This window comes from Myotis lucifugus, unplaced genomic scaffold, assembly GCF_000147115.1.
Source record: "Myotis lucifugus unplaced genomic scaffold, Myoluc2.0 scaffold_203, whole genome shotgun sequence".
Taxonomy (NCBI): Eukaryota; Metazoa; Chordata; class Mammalia; order Chiroptera; family Vespertilionidae; genus Myotis; species Myotis lucifugus.
Window position 1 is genome coordinate 140,832 of NW_005871251.1, and position 24,442 is coordinate 165,273.

The 24,442-nt window shown below is 40.0% G+C and overlaps 1 protein-coding gene across 1 annotated transcript in view; it reads right to left on the reverse strand.

Annotated features, from left to right (window-relative positions):
- The window catches only part of SPAG17 (sperm associated antigen 17), a 130,592-nt gene that overhangs the window by 76,243 nt on the left and 29,907 nt on the right, over nucleotides 1–24,442 (reverse strand). Inside the window, exons 4-7 of the mRNA XM_023761250.1 lie at nucleotides 14,241–14,372; nucleotides 5,951–6,137; nucleotides 4,449–4,643; nucleotides 2,270–2,451 (exon numbers count right to left, since the gene is read on the reverse strand). Coding sequence (XP_023617018.1) covers nucleotides 2,270–2,451; nucleotides 4,449–4,643; nucleotides 5,951–6,137; nucleotides 14,241–14,372 — 696 coding nt within the window. The remainder of the gene's footprint in view (nucleotides 1–2,269; nucleotides 2,452–4,448; nucleotides 4,644–5,950; nucleotides 6,138–14,240; nucleotides 14,373–24,442) is intronic.

Below are 24,442 nucleotides of genomic sequence, written 5' to 3' on the forward strand. Positions count from 1 at the left end.
CCATTCTGACAGGTGTGAGGTGATATCTCATCGTCAAACCTATCACTTTTTATAGGAAAGCACTTCCCCAACCACCGAACCCCAGCCATGGCACCTGAGTCTTCCTTTGTTGAACTGTTCTTGTTCACTTCCTTTTGGAAGGCCTTATGGCTACCTAATATTGTTAAGAGCCGAATTAATGCTTGAACTGAGTGAAAAGCACCCTATTCATTCGTTTCAGCAGTGTGGCTTATTTTCTCAGTACCTCAGTTCCTAAAACAGCACATCAGATAGGTAATTTCTACTTCCTCAGCCCAAGATAAGCTGTGCATGGTTTCTTGCTGGTCTATGCAAGAGGCACATAGGAAGCATTGCTCAGCTTTGACATCATCCGTGCAAGTACACTGCAGTGTGTGCAGTCAATATTTCTTCCTTTCCTCCTTGCCTCCCCTTTTCTTTCACCTGTGCTACCTTAAGGGGAAAAAAAAACGAAGAAATCCTGACAGACCACCGCTCCTCTAATACCCACAAATTTTATGATCTGGCAGGTCAGTTATAAATCAGATGCTTCTATCACTTGGGCTTTCATTTCCAGATGTAGAAAGGCACTGCTATCACTAGGTCTGTCTGCTTGAAAGCAAGGGAGGATTCATCCTATGTCTGAGCTGAAGAGGTAGGTAGGGTGAGATAGCTTCTTGTGGGGCCCGTGACCACAGTCTGGCAGGAGTCAGGGCAGTGTCTAGCTCGGCCCATCTTCACAGCACACCTGTCAGTCTGGTCTTCAGGTGTCTACTCTCATTCTGTGCATTCTTCAGTTAAGCTTCAACCTGGTATTTACCCAAAGCCTGGCATCAAAAAATGTTTTTGTTTGTTTGTATTTTAAAGAAATATAGTAAAAGTTCTGCCCAGTGACCCCTTAGTCTAACTAGTTAATTTATTTTTAAATCAAACAGCAAATCATATGCTAAAAGCCAGAAAATTATTTCAGCAACCAAGGTCTTAACTTGAGATGTTACAGATGTCTTACACGAGCAAGTTAGCACTTCTTGATGGGCATTTATTTGATGTAAAGCTTTCATTACCTTGGTTGAGCAGAAATACAGCCTGCCTGTTTGCAGCCAAAGGTACTAATGCTTTCCTTCCTCCACAGAGGAAGAAGGCTCTTTGTCTGACTCCTGCCTTGGATATGAGGCCATTAGCAACTTAAAGACAGAGCTGAGAGTGTGACACCATGTATCTATACCATGTATCTAGTCTACTTCTACTAGAAGTAGCTGAGTTTTTTTAAAAAAAATTAAATTAAATTAATTTTTAGAGAGAGGCAGGGAGAAAGAGAGAGAGATCAATTTGTTGTCCCACTTATTTTTGCATTCATTGGTTGATTCTTGTATGTGCCCTGATCAAAGATGGAACCCATAACTTTGACATAACCAATTTTGCCTAGAACAAGCTCTGTCTTCAGCTACAGCTTTTCTACATTCAGCTTCATTTTCCAAGTCTAGGACAAAGCAAATATATATTCTTACTATTAGCAAGTTATCAGACCTAAGTGTTCTGTTTCTACACAGTGACAGCTAATGCCTTTTGTTGGCAGTCTTTATAACTCAAATTGATCTACCATTGCTACTTATTCAAGTCCTGTCCATCCTTGGAGATTCAAATCTGGGCCTCCCTCCTCAGTGTTATCACTTACTTCATTCACCAAGTGCACACCCATCTCAAGAAAAAAGAATCAGGGACTCTCCTAACGAGAAATGTTCATGCTCCAACCCATGGCCATGGACACCTACCCTTTGGCTCAGAAACTGTTCTAGGCTGTGATCCCACTCTCCTCAGGTTTTTTGGTGTGTGTTTTTTCTTGGCAGCTATCCACGTCCCTGACCACAGACACTCATCTACCGCCCCTACCCTGCTTTGCCCAGCTTCCTTCAGAGCACTCACTTCATGTGGTCCCTCCCAAGAATGTGCTTTCAGTTCAGCTGAAATACATCACCCTGCAGGATTGAGCCCCCCATCTTGGTGTATTGAGACAGTGCTCTAACCAACTGAGCTTACTCGGCCAAGGCTCTTCATCTACCTCTTATTCTTTGTCACTAATTCATACACTGAAAGCTATAGATTCAGTCTATAACCATTACTGGGCATTCAATGCTCTCATTGTCTTGAAGATAAAGGACAAAACCTTACCTATAGTCTATGATCAATAAATATCTGTGGAAGGAAGGAATGGGTAAATGGAAGCACAGTGTCCATGTGCACAGCACTCACTCTATTTATTGCGGGTACTCACCATCATCTGGCTGTCCGACCAGTCGGAAGGAAAGTCATCCGCCTTGACTGTGTATTTAAATCGAGCAACATCAAAGAGATTTGTTTCAGGCTTCTCATTATTCAGGATCGGTTCCAAGTACTTCCAGAAAATGTCAAGTTCTTTTATGGTATTCTCTTTCTTCAATTTTTCAGCTTCTATAGCTAATAATAGCAACATGTTTATACTACAAAATGAGAGTGTTGAATTTCTTCCCACTATAAGTGGACATGGCACGTCATATGCAATGCAAGATGTCTTATACAGTTCCAGAAAATGCAAAAAAAGAAATGCAATTTTGAGAAGACTTTGGACCTGGACTATATGATTATGAAATCAGAGGATTTTACTTCCGAAATTGGTGTTAAATATGAGCTTGTCCTATCCCATTCATCTTACAGTTGAGGCCCTGAAAGATTATGATATGGTTACATATTTTGGAGCTAATATGTTCAATATTTTTATCACTTCACATTGCATTTGTATAGGAGCAGTTTTACTGTTCAACGACTTTCTGACCAAGTTAGTGTTTATTTGCTGCATAACTAGTTACAAATGCAAATAATTTGGTTCTTCTTTCCCAAATGGCTAAAAACAAACTGGCTCACCAATTTATGCCTCACTTAACTCTTGGTCATATTAACATAAATACTGGCTTCTCTGGGCATTTGTGCTCTGACTATAAAATAATGATAGTTTTCCACATAGTTACACTTGAAAATTTAAAATACTTATGTTTATTATATCTATAGCTAAAATAGGCTCTACTACCAATATCTCATTAGTCTACTTAAAGAATATTTTTCTATTATTTATTTTTATAAATTAAATAATTTGTATAGAGAGACTATGAAGTTTATGCAGCATTCCTCCCCTCCCCCCTACACACACACACACATACACACACACCCCTACACACACACACACACACATACACACACACCACCACCACCACCACCACCACCACCACTGGCTCCAAGAATGAATTATTTAATGTTACAAATATCTTTGAAATAGAAGTATCTAGGTTTGAATCTCTACTCTTACTTAATAGCTGCCTCTAGGCAAAGAGTCCTTATTGGGAAAATGGAAATGAAGCACATTTCTGAAAACTATATGAATCATTACATGTATCAAATAAATGATAGCTATTATCATCATCAGTGGCAGCAATTTCTTACTTGGAACAGGAATTTTTAAAATGTAGTGTTATAGAAAAGGGGATGTAGCTGCGTAAGTTACAAAACATCATGCAAATGGTATTATTAATAAATAACAATAAAAGTAACAGTAGATGGCAGAATGAGCTTGGACTTCTGGGTCACATGGGCTTATATACCAAATCCCAGTTCTATCGTCTAATGGATGCAGCAGCATTTTGTTCCTTCCCACAGAGGTGGTCAGGCACAAAGCCCTTAGTCAGCGGTTCTCAACCTGTGGGTCGCGATCCTTTTGGCGGTCGAATGACCCTTTCACAGGGGTCACCTAAGACCATCCTGCATATTAGATATTTACATTACAATTCATAACAGTAGCAACATTACAGTTGTTAAGTAGCAACGAGAATAATTTTATGGTTGGGTCACAATATGAGGAACTATATTTAAAGGGCCAGAAGGTTGAGAACCACTGCCTTAGATGAAGAGCTCCAGGCTCCAATGACTGAATGGTAGTGTGGTGAGGGCTTCATCCCATAACTCACTACTTTAACGCTCGGAATATAAGGTGCCCCTTCTGCGTAATCACAATAAGTCAGGAGCAAAGCACAGCAAGCATCCAAGGCCATGATCTCCCTTGGGCCACTTGGTGACTGTGGCTTCTGGAAGAATGGATTCTCTACAGCAGATCTACCCACCCCATGCTCTAGGTAAAAGTTATAGATCAAATGTGCCAGAGAAATGTAGTTGGATAACCAAGTCTTTTGACCTGCCATCTATGTTCTCTGTGGCTGTGTAGCGATATAAACACAGAAGATGATTTTAATTTGCAAAATTTACAACACCTGGCTAGTGCAAGCAGAATAAACATTGAATCCAAGTCTTGAAAGGATTTCAGAACGTATGTAAGGTATGACTATGTTTTGGACAGAAACGTGCATTTGTACTTTAAGGACAGCGGGGAATATTGAAGGACCCAGTAAGTTGTGGAGCAGGCTGCATACCTTCTGGCTGAAGAACAACTTCCTGCTGCTGGCTAACTGCTGCCAGGTGTGCCTGCAGAGGTTCGTAATTCTCCGAAGATATTTTTATCACGCTGCTTATGGGAACGCCGAGTTCAGTCATGATCGCTAATAGCTGAGGATTGTTGAAGCCCACAACTATAATGTAATGTTGGGCACCATCATCTGGCTCGTCATCTGTCCACAATACCAGAAAGAAAAGGAGGTGTCACTTTAAAAGAACAGGTTGCACTCAGCCAGTTCCATGGCTGTGTACATTATGTATGCGTTTACAATCCCCTGGCTTGCCAAAATCAGTCCAGCTGGCTGGAATGCAGTCCTAACTGGTTCTCATTACTGCCCTTCCAGTAAGAAGGCTGAAGCCATTTTACAAAATATTAAATCACTTTTGCAAATGAGACATAGGTGTAATAGGAGGACAAACACACAGGGCCTGTGGTCATGGAAAATGTGTGCTTAGGATTTTGTTTAAAAAAAACACCAAAGTTTAGGCTGTGATTTTTTTTTGTTTCTAATCTCTTTTGAGCAACATCTGGATTTACTCCTGAATTACGAGTAGCTGCAGCTTTGTGGTATTTTATAAGGAGAGGTGTTTACAGGAGAGGGAAATATTGAATATGGACATGCCCCCTACCAAAGTATTCCGGGTATTTATGTCAATAGGTGTGAATGCTGAGTGTGGGTTAGGCAGCAGCTAGCAGCTATTGAGAGTGGATGGTAACTGAAAACCTTATATCCCACTAAGATCAATTTTAAAATAGAGCAATAGGTGCACACACTTTTAATTCTCAGGTAATGATTTTTATTTTATCACTAAACAAGTCAGCATTGATATTGCCCATGGAATCCATGTCAGTGCTTCTAAGCCTAGTTAATGCATTTTGAGCAGAGATAGACATGGGGTGAGGGATGGGAAGGCCTGCCATCTCATTTACATGCTATGCAAATAACAACAGGTAGCTCCATTGGACTCATGGGAAGGTGGCAATGAATTGCTCATAGCTATCTAATTGAAATCATTTCTATACCAACAATCTAAAAAGGAAGAAACTTCAAGTTTCTCTAAGATACACTGATAGTTGGAGAAGTTGAGGCCAGGAAGCTCCGAGTCCCACATTAATGTCTAATTTTTTTACCACTGTATTTCACTCATGACAATAACCACTTTTTACTTTGCTTTATAATTATGTCTGCCTTTTAAAAAACGTTCCTAACAAGATAGTAAGCTCCCCAGTGCCACAACAGCTCACTCATTATTTCATCCTTTATGTGTATTATGTAAATGTGCCCATAGCAAGACAGGTGCTAAATAAATATTTGCTGAAAACATACATGAATTGCAAATAGAACTATTTTTCTACGAGGGGGTGATGGGTAGTATATGATTTATGGTTTTATAAACAGTGAAAAGGCTGGGGAATTGCTCTCAGTAGGTGATAAGGCAAGAAGTGAAAGGCAACCAACACGAGGAGCAGCTTACTGACCGATGTAAACTTTGATCCCATCTTCCTCTCCCCTCCGTTTTAACTGGGTGGTCTTTTTCACTATTGTGCTCGCCTCAGGCTGGTCCTTCCCCTTTCCTTTGGCAGCTTTGGCTTCTGCGGCCTTCTTTTCCTTGGGAGTTTTCGCTTTCCCTTCATCCTTTTCTACCTTAAATCTGTCTTCTGTGGCCTGAAAAGAGAGAACATTTTTTCTTCCAAATCATACAGTGAGCAAGCAATGGTTTTTCTACTGTCAGGTGGACTCAGTTTATTTCAGTTAATCACTGTCTACTCATCTATTCAATCTTCAGGCCAGGATAGTGGAGATCTGGCTGAGTTTAAGTGGTGATGAGGCACATCTATGCACGAGGAGCGGAGGGGTGGGTGCTAGGAGACTGTCTCAATATTTACCCCCCTCCTTCACAAAAGTATTTTAAAATATCTACAAATGTTGATTCACTTCTTTAAATAACTTTTTTAAATTATAAAAAATATCATTCCTGAAAATTTGGGAAAGATATACAGAATTTACAAAAATCACCATAATTCCATCATCCAGAGAAAATGAGAGGAAGATGCTATTTAATGCATTCTTTAAATTATGTTTATGCGTCATTTTTATATAATCGTTACTGTTTTCTCTATACAATTCAGTGTTCTGTGTTTTCCATTAACAATGATGCATCTTCAGTTGGCAGGATTTCACTCTGTAAAGAATTTCCCAGGTACAGCAGTTATATCTACACTGCATGGTAGCATCTGGATCGTTCTGCTGTGAGAAGGCCCGGTGCAGACACTGTATGGTAGAAACAGAAGCAAAGGGAGGCACCTTGTCTTCCCAGGAGCCAGGTCCAGGCAGAGAAGCCCTTGGGAGGTTTCAGAGCATGTTCTTTGCCCTACCCAGTCCCTTTTTCTCCCCCAGGGCTGACTCCAGGGGCGGTCTTCCTACTCTTGTTCCTTACTCCTCTCGCCCCCCATACTTGAGAACTGAACCAGGACAGTCCCCTTGACCCTCGGGTTCTGGACAATGATCAACTGTTAACCTCTAGAATTCTACTTTGGTCCAGAGGTAAAGCATCCTTTTATTACCAAGCTCTGAGCACACAAAGGTCACCTCCCATCTCCTCTCCTTTTCCTCAGCTCTCTCTCATTCTGAATAAGCCCCTCCAGGACATATGAGCTTATGCTTTGCAATTTAGGGGCAGGTTAGGGCAAAGTGAGCCTAAATAGCAGAGTATTCAGAAAATTGGCCCCTCCTAAATCATATGCTACTATTTGTTTACCCTTCTTCTTTGACCCTCTTCACTGCTGGCTAACATAGCATGCATACTCCTATTTATTCTACGGTGATCTGCTCACAACTTGAAGAACTCAGAGGCAAACTCTTGCCAATTCAAGACAAAAATATCGGAGGGTGTATCCAAAAGGACCCTCTTTCCACCATGTTTAGGGAATACCTGTTCCTCAGCATATGAAGGGAGACTCAAGTTCATTACAAAGTACATTTTATTTAAAATGCGACGTGTACAAAAAGCATCTGGTGCCTCCTACTGTGAGAAGGCCTTGGATAGGCACAGGGATTTCTTAACCAGTTAAGCTACATAGCAGATGGTGAGTTCTTGTCTTAGCAACAACCAAAAATAGTATGAACATTTGATGTACTCAGTTGAGTATCAAGTGACACCTATTTAAAAATTCTTAATCTTGTTAGTCTCACTTTTTAAAGGGAAATATACAAATTCTCCCTGTCTGAAACATGGCAGCGTAGTTATTTGATACTTCAAATATTTTAGGTTGTATTTTATTCTAAATGACTCCTTGATGTATTTGTTCTGTTATTCCTCACAATGAATGGAAGGTAAAATTCAGTGGAACTATTGGTACATCACTCAACTTCATCTTATTATTTTGGTGAATAGTGCTTCTTCATATTTGTATATAATTTTGTGTGTGTGTGTTTTATATGTTCTATCATAAGATTCCCACCAAATATTATTAAGGACGTAGGTAAAGACCATACTCATGGAGGTTATGTGACTAAGCCATTCCATCATTATGTGGCTTATGAGAAACTGGCTCTGTGTCCTGAATGCTACTCTGATTCTCTGTCAAGATATCACTCTACTTCATAAACAATCTATTCTACTAGTCATAGGTGAGAGGACAAGAGATGGGCTGAAAGAAATGTATGGTGTCAAGTAAGTTTGAAAGACAGACTAAACAGACTTATTTTCCTGAAACTGCCCATAAGCTAATGTGCTATGAAATCTCCAAAACTTAACACAGTGATTTCCAAGTTCATTTGACCAGAGGACTATTTTTTAAAAAAAATGGAGAACAGGGTCTAAATGGATCTAGAACCTGTTTTGGATACACAAGGTTATGGGGACGTTTAGGGGCTCAATTAATCAATTGCTATAAACCTATTCTAAGGAAATTATTTTAAAAAATCAAGAATTCTATACTATAAAGTTGTTCATCAAAACATTGTTTTTTTTTGAAAAAATATGTAAATAATTGAAATGCTCAACAATAGAGGAATAATTAAGAAAATTATGGTAGTCCATAGAATATTATACAACCAGTAAATTAATACATATGAATGCTGTGTGGTAAGGAGTAAAAAATATATTAATTTTTAAAAAGCTGAATAATTTCTTTTTACAATGATTGCTGCTATATAAAGAAACTAATCCACAGAAAGGACAAAAGACTATACCAAGTTGTTGATTGGTTATGGCATTATGAACATTTCGTTTTTCCGTTTCTCTATTTTATATTTACTCTTTGCCCTCTGCTCTCCTCCTCACTTTCCTGACAAACAGAAAATATAATGGATGGGACTGAGTTAGGAGCCTGCAGTAGTGGTGGTGAGGTGGTGGGTCTGCTGTCTAATGTCTGTCTCCTGGAGGACTCTATGAGATTCAGAGGCTTTAGCAACAAGATCAGCCAATGTTATTATCCCTCAGCAATTTTCAACCTTTTTCATCTCATGGCACACATAAAATAATTACCAAAATTCTGTGGCACATCAAAAAATATTTTTTTTCCCAATCTGACCAAAAAATTATTTTGATTCATTCACACCAGACAGCTATTGTCATGTTGGCTATTGTCATTATTTTATGTGACAATCTAAGGGAAAGGAGGTCAGTGCCCCTGACTAAGCAGTTAGGTATTGCATGTTTTAAACATTCTTGTGGCACACCAGTTGAACATCACTGTTTTACCTCAATATCCAGAAGGGTAGAGAGAAGGGGCAAGAATGTTTAGAATAATTCAGAAAGTCTAGTTCTAAGAGATTCCCACAGAGACCAGGTCATTTCTGGGTGGGGACAGGACTGGAAATGAAGTCAGGATTCCCTTGGAATTGGTGGTCAGTTAGCTCAGTGGTCTTTATCTTTGCTGAGCTTAGTTACTTTCCATGACCTGTCTCTGCACTTAACCTTGGGATGCTGTATGCATGCAATTAGTGCAACCAGCTGGCTGTTGGCAGATCACTGAATAGAGCCTTTGCTGTCACAGGGAAATATCTCTGGCAGGCACTCTACTGGTTTTGAGCCAAGACAACCACTCTGCATTAATATCGAGACACACTGGGGAGGGGTATGTAGAGTGGTAAGAGCATGGTCTTTAGAGTTTGACAGTTTTGGATCTGAATTCCAGCTCCACCTCTGAGCAGCTATTCAGCCTTGGGAAAGTTACCTAACTTTTCACACCTCAGTTTCCCCATCTGCAAACTGGGAATACTACTCTGTACTTCATAGTCGTTTAAGAAATTAAATTATATAGCTTGTGTGAAGAACTTAGTATAGTGCCGAACAGTCAATAATGGTAGCTAATTATTATTAGCTTTTGTAATTGTAGCTATTTGTATTTTAAAATACTGCTCAATTTTAAATATGTGTTTCTGCACATTTTTCATGAAGTCTATAAAATGTTTTTTATTAATTAAAGGATCCCAATTTGCAAAGCACTTTTATTTTACAGAATTGCCAGCCAGTGAGTCATTTGTCATGAATTGTTGGATTTTGCAGCTTTTTAGATCCCAGTTTTGATGGTAGTATCCCCATTTCAATAACCAGCCTTAAAGAATTCCACCGAGCCAGTGAGGCAAGTTACGCCTTCCCTAAATCCGCAGAGTCCCTCTAAACCAAGTTCCTGCTCTTCCTCTGTTTGATTTCTTGAAATAGTTTCTGAATATTTTAACCACAACTAAATCAAAACTAACCAGCCTATAATTTCCTGGTATGTCCCTATGGTCTTTCTTTTAAAGCAAACACACACACACACACACACACACACACACACACACACACACACAATGGCATTACATTGGCTGGTTTCCAGTGCTTCAGGGTTTCAGCTGGAGCAAGCTGGAAAATGTGTGTGAAAGTGACCCATTTCTCTGTCGCTGTTATGAGCAGACTGGGGCTGTCTGAGGCTTTATCGTCACATCTTATCAAATTCACATGCTTTTAATCTTGAGTTGTCTTAAGAAAAGTTTACCAATACTCTCTCTCCATAGTTCTTTCATGTATATATATTTTCTCTTCATCCTAGTACATTGGGAAATAAGGCAACTTGTACTAAGTATATAAGCCAGAAAGAACTGTTCTGCTTTTATATAAAAAGATGCTAAAAATATCCAAGAAAATATGGACTGGTTATTTGAATACACAAATTAAAAGCACAACTAGAATATATTTGCTTTTTTTCCAAAACTCTATTCAAATATTCTGAACTTGACTCAACTCCAAAGCACAGAAAACTAGATTTAGTTTGACTAATTAAATTGTTAATTTTTTGTATTATAGCCATTTTTTATGTATTTTTTGATGATTAAATATTTTCTGTTGGTTAAATTCTTAATATAGTTTGAATCACAATGAAGTATTTTAGTTTTAAATAAATGTTTATAATTAATATATAACAGAAAAGTTAGAATTAAAAAGAAGTAAAATTGTTAATGATGCTATCATATTCAGATAATGGCTAAATGAAAACAGGTTTCAGAATGGAAACCAAGTAATTTATTTTAAAATTATAAAGAACATTATGAAAATATATATATTCCCACTACAATGTTTTCTAAATATTTGTTTCAATAAATGTGTGTTAATTAACAACAGATTGATAAGAACTAAAAATGCAAAATAAATGCTGAGATAATGATGTGATGGGAAAATTTATTTCTAAGCAAAACATACTTATTCACATTTTAAGATACAATAAAACATAGTTTGAGATTAATTGTAAAAGAGTCATATTCAGAAGTTCTGAAATGCTAAAATATATTTAAAGAAATACAGTATATATATTTCCTTCATGGTATTCATAGAGAAGTAATCAATAAGTTTATTTCTAAATAGATAAAGTTTTCAAATATATTCAACTTATTTGCAGTTAGAGGCAAGGATTGCCTCCCAGAAATTCATGTGCTAAAGGCTTCAAAACTGTTCTTCTACTTCTAAGAACTATCTTCTCTTCTATTATTTTTTTATACTACTCATTAGCCAGCAAATTTCCTTCATGGTCAAAGCCAATGAGATGTTAAGCAGAGCCCAGACTAAAGTGTTATAAATTATTAAAATTAGTGGAATCTAAAAAATTAGTTTTTACTGTACCTGGCAATTGAAACTATATTATTTACCATTTACTTTTAGGAAAAGATTTAATAAAACAGGATCAAATATATAGTGATACATTATATTTGTTTCTTTCAGGGAAAAGAACAGGATCTGAATTTTATTAAATTTTGTCCACAGCTTTCCCCTAATATTTTCTATAATTATTGTTCTGGAGATACTTTAAACCTTCATTTAAAAATTTTTCAGAAAATGTACAGATGTAAGAAATATAATTAGCATTTGAAAGAAAACATCTACATAGATTTCACATTGAAGTTAAAAACCTGAAGAGACACACACTCCTCTGTAGGAATTTCAGAATCTTACCCTGGGTTTAGGAAAGAGAAGAAAATTGGGTAAAGCCCTCTTTTCTGTTTTTCAATTTCTAATCCACAGCATGGTGTCAGTTTTACATACTTTATATTTATTTTGCTTTCTGCCAAACTCCCTGGCTGACAAACATTAATCTCAATTGTCCCGACTGACCTGTTGGGCAGTATTGCTGAAATGAACGTAGATTATATCATCCCTCAAAAAAACCCTTAATCTTGCCTTTACCAAGAGTAAAGGAAAGTATTCCATTCCAATCAGGTTTCATCACTTACTCATATGGTTGCAACACGAGGATTTGGGGCTGGTATTTTGGGAACCCGATCTAATGAAGACATCAAATCAGATTGTGTAATTGTTGGCTCTTAATTGCTCAGAGTTCTCTTAAGCATCTATTACTTATATATAATATGTAAATAAATCTAAAATTCAAGCCCCAAATTCCTTAGGACTCTTGACTTTTCAACAAATAAAGATTATCTCCATATCTTCAGAATTTTTAACTATATTATTATAGTTCACGTTTCAAAGAAATGCTGAGCAAAATAACAGTTCAGAAATATTTTTATATCATTGCTCCTGGCTAGCTTTAAAAACATTTCTTGAGCTTTCAGGATATTCCATTTATTGTTACTTCAAACCTGTTAACTTAAGTCTAAAATCTATTCCTATTAAAAACAATTACTAGCTTAAAATAGGTGGCAAACAAGTAAGTACACTGACATTCTTTAGCCTGTTAGATCTATTTGTAGGTGCTATGAAAAAGCACAAAGCAAACAGAAGGTGCAGGAATGTTCCAGGACTCACAGTCTATTTTTTCTAATTCAGATTCCCATGTGACACTGGAATTTAAAAAGGCAAGAAAAGATGTTTCTATAGTTTCAAATTTTCCAATTTTTCTTCTGCCAAGTCCCAACGTCTCTGAGTATTTAAGGTATAAGTCTCCTGTACGTGATGGAAAATGCTTCAATAGGTGGAAAACTAGACCATCGCCTGTGCTCATATGAGTAGAAATTTCCTGAGGACAATATGTGCCATGTTAATAAGATGCTATATGAGAAATCTCTTTGAAAAACATAAAGCCCAACATTACAAATATACGGCGGCATTATTATTTTGTTCTACAATTATCCTGTCAAGAGACCAATTCAAGTAGGAGACCTGGATTTGAGGGTCTTGCCAAGGTGAAGAAGGTATTATTGGCACATGGTCACTTTGTCTTCTTACATGAATTGATTTTACCTCTTCCTTTTAGGGACATAAAAGGACAACGAATATGTAAATCCATTTCAAACATACACACAGGCACATGTTATATATGTACATACAGGAGCATCTGATCTTCCCAAAATATTTCAGCATGATTTAAAAAATAAGAAAAACATCTCTTATTTTGAGTAATGATAATAGCAAATGGATTTGAACCTGGCATCACTTTACTAAAAGTATTTTAAAATATTTTTCAGATGAAAAGATGAATCTTTGGAAAACACACAAATTGACTTCCAAAGGCTAATTAAATGAAAAGTCTACATGTGAAGAAATAATCAGACGTATAATATGGAAACAGAAGTGATGGATTGCTGCTGAAATATTCAGATTATTATGAAGGTACAGATGTAGCCGATTATTTAATAGATACTCCTGTTGAGTATCATGTGGTAAATTTTACATAGGACCCTAATTTCGCTGGTTTTTCAGTTTTTTATATTTACTTCTCCTGGTTCTCTGTCTCTTTTTGGTCCCCCTCTTTGTCACTAGGTATAAATAGACTGCCATACAAATGACTTCAGGCACAGGCCCTGGATACTGTCATATTTCTACATAAGGGAACTTATTTTTAATGGGTTTGCCTTTGAGGAAATATAATTTCTCCGATAGAGCCTTGTGTAGCCTTTTCTCTAAGAAGCTGAGATAAACAGCTAAATGTGCTAGGTGACAATGGTCGGCTTGTGAAGAGAGGAGACGTGGCCCTAGCTGGTTTTGCTCAGTGGACAGAGCATCAGCCCATAGACTGAAGGGTCCAGGGTTTGGTTCTAGTCAAGGGCACATATCTCAGTTGCAAGGTCGATCCTTGCCCTAGTCAGGGCACAGGCGGGAGGCAACCAACAATGAAATTTCTCTCTCTCTGTCTCTCTCCCTCCCTTCAACTCTCTCTAAAAGTCAATGGGAAAACATCCTAGGGTGAATATTAATGGAAAGGAGAGAGGGAGAGAGAGAGAGAGAGAGAGAGAGAGAGAGAGAGAGAGAGAGAGAGAGAGAGAGAGAAAGAAAAACCTGGCCCATTTCACTCGCTGCTTGCCGTCTTTAGAAAACCCACCAGGGTACAGTACCTTCTTTTCACTTTCCCGTCGCTGTTGGTCCTTAAGTTTAATCTGGAGAAGTTGAAATTTCAAGAGTTTCCCTATCAGTGGTAAGGTTAGTTTCTCTCCATTGCCCATAATGAGTTTTGCTGCTACTAACACCTGTGAAGGAACACAATTATTAGAAAAGGTGGCATTTCATAGCCTATGGCATAAGCTGTCAGTGATGAAAAGATGAAATGGTATTTTGGTGTTGTAATATTTGCCTTACTGCAAAGGTGCCTCATTGCTGGCCAAAAAAATTAGGGGAAAAATGCATCAATGCCATAGAGCGGGGCATTTATCCTCCAACTAAATTGGGTTGTCTGAAAATTTATTTCTTTTCCCAACAGGGCAGGGGGAGCTTCCCCCAATAGGGCTAGACTCAAATGCTCCAAAATGGGCAGAGGAAAGGTAGGCAGGGCTCGTAACAGGGTACCAGGTAGGTCAGGTTCACGCTACAGAAAGTCTGTTGTCTGGCATAGCAAACAGTCCGAACCGTCAAACTTTGACTTATTAGTATGTTATAAATTAAACAGGGTTTTATAATAATGGGGATGGCTACGTGAGCAGTCATTTATTTTTGAGTGACCAAATTGGAATGAAAGATAAAAGATGACTGACAGAGGCGCCATGCGAATGTTGCTTCCCTCCCCCCTTGCAATTTAATGTTGATCCTGTTGGTATGCAGCCTAATTGGGGTGAAATAAGGTTATTGAGTTTTCTTTGGGTGACGACAGCACTAGGAACATACAGCTGTATTGTCCAGATGTGTGGCACTGACAGCCTGTTTTATGACTCCACATTTTACAGCTTGTTTCCCCTAAATGTCACACAACTCCCTAACATCTGGGCCCTTTTCCTTGGAGCCCTATAACCACTTTATTTACTGCAAAAAAATAAAATCACATAAAATAAACCATAAAAAAGTTGTTACGTGTTTCTCTTTACTTGTGTTGTCTCCCTAATAAAGCTCACCTTCAGCGGAAGCACTGTCACAAAAGTTAGTCTAGTCAAAGTATTTTTTCGACTTTTGTTTTTAAGCAAAAATCAGACTTATTTATAACCCCAGGATGAATTAGGTGTTACTAAAATGTTCTGACATGTTGCTTTTCTCCCCCCTTGGAGCAATTACTCCTCCGGGCGCATATGGTGTCAATTTCAGACCCTCCGTCCCAGACAATGACGGCGCGCACTGCAACTCATCGGGCTGCGTCCTGTCTGAGGTTCCTACCAGCTCTTGGTCAGGGCTTTCCTGGCCAATCCGGTGCCTTAGGACTTTCCGCTTTGCCAAGGGAAACAGCTGAAAGAAAGGGAGATGGCTATTTTGCTTCTAACTGCAAAGGCTCTGTGGATTATCTCAGGCCAAAATGTAACTGGACCTCTTGGAGAGCATACCGGGGTTTCCTGCATTGCATCGCGGAGGGGGGAAGCCGGGGAAAGGACTCCTTGGAATTGCAGTTCCTAAAAACCTAAGGAATAAACCAAGTGTCAGAAAGCCTTGCGAGTGTCTGGCAAACAACCTCCGTGAAATAGCTCTTTGCTTTTTACAGCAGTTCTCCTACTAACACGAATTAGAGAAAGGGACCCGATGGCTGAGATTCCTGGGAGCAGGAAGACAAAGGCACCCCTGCAGAACCTCGCCATCTAATTAGGACCACGTTCAAGAGGAAGAGAGTCCTCAGGGAATGAACGGTCAGGCGTTGACTGTAAAATTAGAGCTGTCCAGTTAGGTCCAAGCCCAGGGGTAGATGTATATGGTTTTAAATGGCATTTTCAATACCAGCTAAACAGTGTGCTGACAATCAGGCTGCTTTGTGACATGTGGTTCAAAATATACAAATTTGGGTTTTTGAAGCTCACAGCGGTTGAGTAGGGGACATTTCCCTGTAATACAAATATAACAACATCGTTGAAGGGAAGTCAGCACTGGAATGGGTTACCCAGGAGCGCTGTGGAGTCTCTTTTCCTGATGACCTGTGAAAACAGGATATTTACCTATGTCTGGGGTGGTGTAGGTGAAGCCTGCCTGGCGTCATGGTGATGAATGGGATGTCTCTGGAGTTGCTTTCTCTCCCGAGGTCTCTATGAGTCCATGAATGTTACCTCACTGTGTTTAAATGTACTCAAAGCACAAAACATCCCCAGAGAAAGGTATTTTGCTGGCTGTACAAATTTTCTCTGGTTCATCTAAAACTGTCTGTCGAGAGCTGGGTTTGAAACAAAAACCTGGTATGGCATCAAAATAACAGTGATATCCTACTGTGAAATGGGGAGATTCGTGATGAAGAGTGTCACCGGAATAGCTGGGCACCATGTTCTCGTGACACAGGGACATGGAGTAAGGGCAATGACAGTGCAAGGCAGCACTGAGGAGGGATGGGTGGTCCCTCTGGCAGGGACGGCCCCAGGGCAGCCCCTTGGGGGCAGACTCCATGCCCTGACACTCCTGGAGGAAGGCAGGCACCTCCTGGGCACCTTCAGCAATGGCAGACTCTGAGCATGTTGTCCTCCCCAGGGACACTCAGAGGAGCTGTGATTCCCACACACGTCTTTTCTCTCTGGGCTTCCCCCAAAGGGATGACATGTGGATCCTTGGGTTAATGAATGAAAGTGAAAGTCTGCTGATTTCAAAACTTGAGACTGAAAATGTTTATGATATTTAGGTCATCCCAGGAGAGGCAGAAAAGCAAATTAATTTCCACTGAAAATTCTTTCTTCTCACACTCCATAAGTCACAATTCCACCCAATCAGGAGCCAGTAGTTTAGTCTTAGATGAAAAACAAATCCTTAGAGGACCTTTGATTTGAAGCAAAAGTCTTTGAGGAAAGTAAACAAAAGAACTGCAGAAGAGACAGAATTGAAGAGGAAATACACTTTTCACATAAGATTTCAGAAAGGCTTCCCCTCCTTTGTCTTACTTGTATTAATTGAAATAATCAAACCTTCAACCTCCAGCATCGTAAGGGTCACTTGTCCAGGATCTCATCAATGTAAATGTGTGTACCAGTGTTCCTTTGTGTATCCGCATGTGTGTATCTATGTGTTTGAGTGTGTGCATGTGTGTGCGTGTGTGTGTGTGAGCGCACGCGCACTAGGAAGCAAACTGACAAGGGCTGTAGGTGTTGGGAAGATGAAGGCTACAAGAGAAAATGGGAGCAGTGAGCCAGTCAGGGGTGGGGAATAATTGTGGACAAAAATCCAGGCTTTTAGAATTAGGCAGAAAAACAGTCCTAAGTGGTTTTTAAAAAAACCTGGGTGTTCATTAAACCAAAAAACCAAATAAATTAGCCTGGCATGAGTCAGAAACTAAAAAGAGAGAGAGAGAGAGAGAGAATCTTATGGGCAAATGAGACTCATTAAAATGGAGAAGAACTGTTGCCAGGCGAAGCCTGTATGTGTCTCCTGGACCTACTCAGGCCAGGCCAAGGGGCCTGCCAGGGCTGGGTGGAGGGCAGGCCGGGCTTCCGGAGGTGTTCTAGGCCAGGAAAGAGGGCTGTAGGAGAAAATTTAGCTCAGAGAGTGCAGTAGAGGCTGCGCTGAATGAAGATCCTAGTTTGAGGTAGATGTCCTTTTCCTGTTAAAAAGTTTATGATTTTGAGAACACTAAGAAATAAAAATATTTCCCTCTTTATCACTTACTTGGCTCAAAGACTTAGGCCATATATATTATCTAATGATCTAATCCAACAAAAATAGAGCAAATGAGCCAAATTCTTTCCTTGCCTGAGTGTCAGGCCCACCCACAGACACTTGTGCCCTCCCTTCCCCTCTTCCATCCCCCCTCCCGGTGGTTCCTCCCCACATTAGCAGTAAGCACAGCATCTGCCTGGACAAACACTTAGAATTGCCCCACATATTAGAAACCCAATGGGTATATGGGTGCAAGTGTGTATATGTATAAACATATATGTGCACATGCTTATATATGTATGTATATATATAGGATGCATGTTTAATCCAGGTGAGTTCTGAGGAAGAGTGAAGACTTCAGATCTGCAGTTCTCTTGTCTGGAACAGGTCTTGGGAAAGAGGTGATGGAGGAGGAAAGATGTAGTTGTGTGGGGCAGAGAAGGGAGGGGTGATGGAGAGCGATGGGATGAAGAAAGACTTTCTCTACAGAAGCTCCAAATAGCCACCAGTTCTCCTAAAAATAATCTGGTTTCAGGGTCCTGCATGGAGGGTGTCCATAGTGTTTGCACAGTAGTTGAATTAATGCGCAAAATATGAGTTCATATTTAACCCATTATTCTTAGGTCCATGACTTAGGGTTGGTTTAGACACAGAAAGACCTCAGTAAACAGGAGCAGAATCCATAACTTTAACTCAGTCTAGACTAGCACAGAGCTGAGAAAAAAGTGTTTTGACACACACACGTGTGACATGTACACATACCCACATCTGTGCACAAGTGTCTGTGTACATGTATGCACAGATTATTGTGTTTATGTGCGCAGCTGCCTTTGGGATAATTATTAAAAGATACTCAGTATCTAAAAACACCATCAAAACTTAGCTTGAGGATATTGAAGAATTAATAGTAAGAGAAGAATACTACTAACATTTTTGATCGGCACCTTAAAAGTAATTCTGCTATTTACCATTTCTCCCTAATTATCCTGCAGAACAGAAGGTATTATGTTTATTATTAAACACCTGTCAGATTAAATCTGTATAATTTATTCATCAAAGTAGAGTGGGTAATATATGTGCCATCTTTCAAGTTCGTTATTTAGGTAGCATCATTATTTATTTGTGCATTCTGCTATTATATGTTATATCTGCCCATAATATTAAAAACCAGAGGAACTATGCCCTGATGTGTGTTATAACATTTTCAATGTTTAGAGCAAAGAACCTGAATCAGATGAGCCTGATTCTGCACATTTGAGGAAAAAGCCGGATTTGCCAACGACTGAGAAGGACCACAGACATGGAGGTGCCTCACATGGGAGGATGCATGCTGGGAACTAGAGCTACAGGGACAATAAAGAGGCGCTGGAGCCATGGCTACCTGTGCGCAGCATCACGCAGAAGCGAGGCTAATTTATATTCCAGTCCTCGAAAATTCCACTGGGAGCCTGGGCAAGTTGCTACTCCCTTCTTTGTCATCTATAGCAGTGTTTCCTAACAGCATCACCATTGACATTTTGAGCAGGACAGTCTCTGTTTGTAGGAGGTCATCCTGCGCATCTCAGCATGTTTAGCGCACCCCTGGCTTCTACAGCTCTGAACACCAACGCTATCGTCAGACACTGACAAATGTTCCCTGGGACAGAATCATCCCTGGTGGAGAACCACTGACCTACAGAAAGAAAACACAAATACTGCTGATCTCATAAGACTGCCTTGAGAATGGAATGAAATAACACATAAAAAGACCTGTGTGGTACGTAACATACGCACCGTAAACCCTCACTGAAATGAGCTCTTACTGTTACTAGCCTCACACCCAGGACAGAAGTGGAGGAGAGAGAAAAGGAATGGAGTGAAGTGCACCCGGACAGGCAAGACAGTGTGACCCGAATTTATTATCAGCTGGGGTGACCATGGCTTCTCCTTTCACTTCACCCTCTCTGTACTCTAACAAGGACAATCAGGATCCCTTTGGGGAAAGCAGAGAGAAAAAGAGAAAGTGTAGGAACGTATTTTGTTATGGTGCACCGTGAAATAGGAGAGTAGAGAAGGAGGCAGTTTACTCTTCTTAATTTCTTCTAAACTGAGACAGAGGAATTGTGTGAAGAGTGGTCTGCAGTTCACAGTCTCCTCTCCTGTACCTTCCACTCTCGTCCCTCCTTCATTCCTTCTGCATTTACTGAGTGCCAGCTATACTGCAGTCTTCACATTACTTGATCCTTTACACGTCTAGTCTATGCAACTCACATTCTCTAAGCAATGAATAATTTCTAACAAGGCATAATTGGGAAAACAGCTGGGAGGGTAGAGTAGCAGTGGAGGAAGGCAATGGAGACGGAAAGGGGGGGAAGAATGGGAATGACGGAAAATGACGGAAACATGTTTCCTCACTTCGAGCAAAGGAAAAGAAAATAATCAAGCAATGTTAAGCTGTCTGTACATAAATGTAAAGGTGGCTGAAGATACAGGCTCCATATAGATCATACTGTCTGCCTAACACCAATGGAACGTTATGCAAGTGCTCAGACTGCAGCTTGGTGAGAAGTTTGTAATGATGATGAATTTCCCGAGCAGGTGACTCCTAGATCATTTTCAGCTGTCCATAATTAAACTGGTATCCATCTCTCGACAATGTCAAGGCTGTAAAATAATTCCAGTCATTGGACCTCTTACATCTGTGCTGAAATGAAATAATATTTGGCAGTAACAAGGAGTCACCGAAACTAAATAAACAGCCCCTTTCAAGACTACATAAAAGTTGGTAACGTAATAGCATTTGACAGGGATTAAGACCTCTTTGGGGCTGTAAGGAAGTTTCAGAAGCAACAATAATAAATACAGGGCAGGTACAACAGATCTGTGCTTTAACAGACATGTGTAATTTGAAATGTGATGGATTTCCCAAGGGAGATGAGCATTTTGAGCATCTAACATGCTATGTCAAAAAGCACAGGCCTCTACTTGAGAAACATTTGTTGGGATTACTCTTCCAAAGAAGGAAAAAGCTAAACTTCTCTTGTTAATTAAGTAGCATGTTAGTTTTTTGTATACCAGAGAAATGCATAAAGGCACATAGAGCTGTATGTGATAACCTATGGAAGAATCCTATATAATAATAGGCTAATATTGAAATCGACCAAATGGCGGAATGACTGGTCGCTATGACACGCACTGATCACCAGGGGGCAGACGCTCAATGCTGGAGCTGCCCCCTGGTGGTCAGTGTGCTCCCACAGGGGGAGTGTTGCTCAACCAGAAGCCGGGCTCTGGGATGGAGCCTCAACCAGCAAGGGGGCACAGGCCGGGCTGAGGGCCCCTCCCCCTCAGTGCACAAATTTCGTGCACCAGGCCTGTAGTTACCTAGAAAGATCAGAGGTATTTTAGCTTTCGATGTGTATTGATGAGCAACACTCAACTCTTATCTTGGCAGTCTTTTTTCTTACAATCTTTTTCCTTAGATCAGATCTTTTCCTTAGTCCCTAGATGTTCCCACCTGTCTGAAGTCCTTCTTAGTTCTTTTAGCTTGTAGTGAACGCTACAACTGAACAACCCAACAACTTTTCAAATCTTTCCAAAGGGATTTAACTCTCTCATATTGGAAATATTTGTATACACCGGTTGTCTCCTTCAGGAGCTGGGAAGTTCAGGTTCTTATCTGATTCTTCTTTTAAGTCCCTTCACAGAATCCCCAACATATGTACATATACAGTATATTCACTCATTTAACAAATATTAGAATGGTGTATTTAGGGTTACTGATTGCTTGGCTTGAAAGTGTTCTCAAATGTTTATAGCCAGAGCTATCAAGCTCTGGGAGTAGACTGCAGGTAGGAGTAGGTTCTCAGGACACACAATGGTTACAGAGCATACACTATGTGCCAGATGAGGATTGTTCCAACAATTGCACTAAAATAATCTCAGGATTGCACTTTAGACATTCTAGCTCCTTTAACTCTCACCTTCCTTTTGAGGTGGGTGCTCTTTATTACTCCATTTTATAAATAAAAAATGGAGGCCTGGCGATCACACAGCAAGTAAGTAGAAGAGATGGGATTTGAACTTAGGCTATCTGCTTCCAGGTCCTGCTCCTCGTCACCATATTCCGTTGCCTCACAATATGCCTTTTCACCACCTAGCTGATGCTACTAGATACCCACCCAGCATCTCCGCTCCTCCCCAGTCTTCATTCCCAATCCTCTTCTTCACTAGAGGGATGGAGAGTTTTTTAGCTCAAATTTTTATGTTTAAATATTCTTGGCATGCTTACTCATTTTATCCTTACTTGGTGCCTCAACTCTAAATAGCTGAACTTCTCTTTTCCTGAGACCTGGTGAGGATCTGAGACTTAGAACCCTCAATCCCAATAGCTCTGACAGGTGGCGGAATATGCTACCCCCAAATCTGAGGGACAGTTGACACTGGAGAGATAACCAAGAGTGAGGCCACCAGCAGCTTGAAGGACATATGACAGGAATTTGGATTTCACTTTGAAAGTAACACGATACAGAGTTTAAAACAGGTAAGAGACATCAGTTGCACAGAGGTCTCATTGAGAGTCTTATTTATCTTCAGTGACTATTCATATGCAGCAAAAACTCAGGCTTTATTCCATGTCTTGGTAACCCATGGCAAACCTCAAACCCCTGAATAAGTATTTCAGAGCTGAGCTTACACTCTGTTCCTTTTCCCTCCAGCTTGTTTGCCATTTGCTCATAGCTCTAGAAGCATGTGTGGTCAGGGGAGGTTTTCTAATTTTCCCAGCAGCTGTAGACAAAGATGTGGGCATGCAGGCAGCACCACTGACAGAGTCCCTTGATGGCAGGTTCATGTCTGTCCCTCCAGCACCCAGAACAGTGCCCAGCACAAGTGCTCAAAAAGGAAAGAAACAATGAATGAATGGGTGAACTCTGGGACATGTGAGAAGGGGTGAGAATAGGCAGAGCCACAGTCCAGTCTGGGTGGGTGGTGAGGGGGATGCAGAGTACAGGTGGCGAGTTCATCATGGAGGAGGATGGACCCTTTTCTGGTCCTGTGAGAAGCATGTGGACAGAGGTGTGGCTGTGTTTCTCCAAGTGCAGGCTCAGAAGTACCTGGATACTTGCTCACAGGTGTGTTCCTGGACCCCCTGAAGATGCCCTGATCCCATCACTGTGGCTGGGATCTGGAACTGTATTTTAATGAGCTCTCCAGGTGACTGATGTGTGCCACTTTGAGGGCCACTGACACAGGAGCCAAGAAGAGGTTAGAAATTGGAAGGGCTCACACCAAAGAGCCTTCTGCATCAACCCTTCCCAGATGTCCTTATCTGAGATCACTCTTCCTGGGTCCCACTGCCAGGGCCTCACTGACATTTCCGTCGAGGCCCCTCCTGCAGGCTAATAAGATGTGCCCTCATTAGCAGTCTTGCACGTGCACCCTTCATCTGCAGTCCACCTTGAGTTTGTGCAGGGCCGATGATGGCTTCTTCCTCTCTGTATTGCCTCACAGCATGTGAAATCTGTTTGAAATCACTTAAAGCAAATATACCCCATTCTGAATTTAGACAATAAAGGGTCCCCTCCCATTATCAGGAGAAATCTGAAAACAAAATTACCTAATCATTTAACTTTAATAAATTCCATACTCACAAAACACAGACAATAAAAATATGATTAAATATCTAACCTTATAATTTTTTTATGTTTTTAATTGATTTTTTAGAGAGAGAGGAAGGGATAAGGAGAGAGAAACATCGAATAGCTGCCTCCCACATGCACCCTGACTGGGTGATTGAGCCACAACCTGGGCATGTGCTCTGACCAGATATCGAACTGGCAACCTTTTGGTGCACAGGATGACACCCAACCAACTGAGCCACACTGGCCGGGGCCCAACCTTACAATTTTTTTTTAATTTTTTATTGCTTAAAGCATTACAAAGGGTATTACACATGTGTCCTTTTTTTCCCCCCGGCCCTTGACAATACGCCGGCCTCCCCTACCCCCCAGTGTCTTATGTCCATTGGTTATGCTCATATGCATGCATACAAGTCCTTTGGTTGATCTCTTACCCCCCTCCCTCCTGCCCCCCAACCTTACAATTTTTGCTTATCAAATTGACTAAGATAAAAAATACACAGTTGAAGAGGATGTGGTTAAATTGGAAGTATTAGAAGGGATGCAAATTGGCACAAATTGTCTCGAATGTATTTTGACATTGTGTCAAGAGCTTTATAAAGATTTATATACTTTGACTTAGTAATTCCACTTCTTGAAAATTTTCATAAGGAAACAATCAGGGTTATAACTATTAGTAAATAGTCTAAATTTAGCAAAGGGGGATTGGTTAAATGAATTATTAAATAGAGACATGCTTTCTATTATATAGACACTGAATATGGATTTAGAAATAGGCTAACATCATATGTGGAAATGACATGATAGAAAGCATATATTATATAATTCCTATTGTTTAGAAAGAAGCATACTCTGAGTGGTGGAATTTTTTACAGATACTTTTTAAGTACCCACCATTATATGGGCTATGCTCTTTCTATATTTTCCAATTTTAAAAAAAT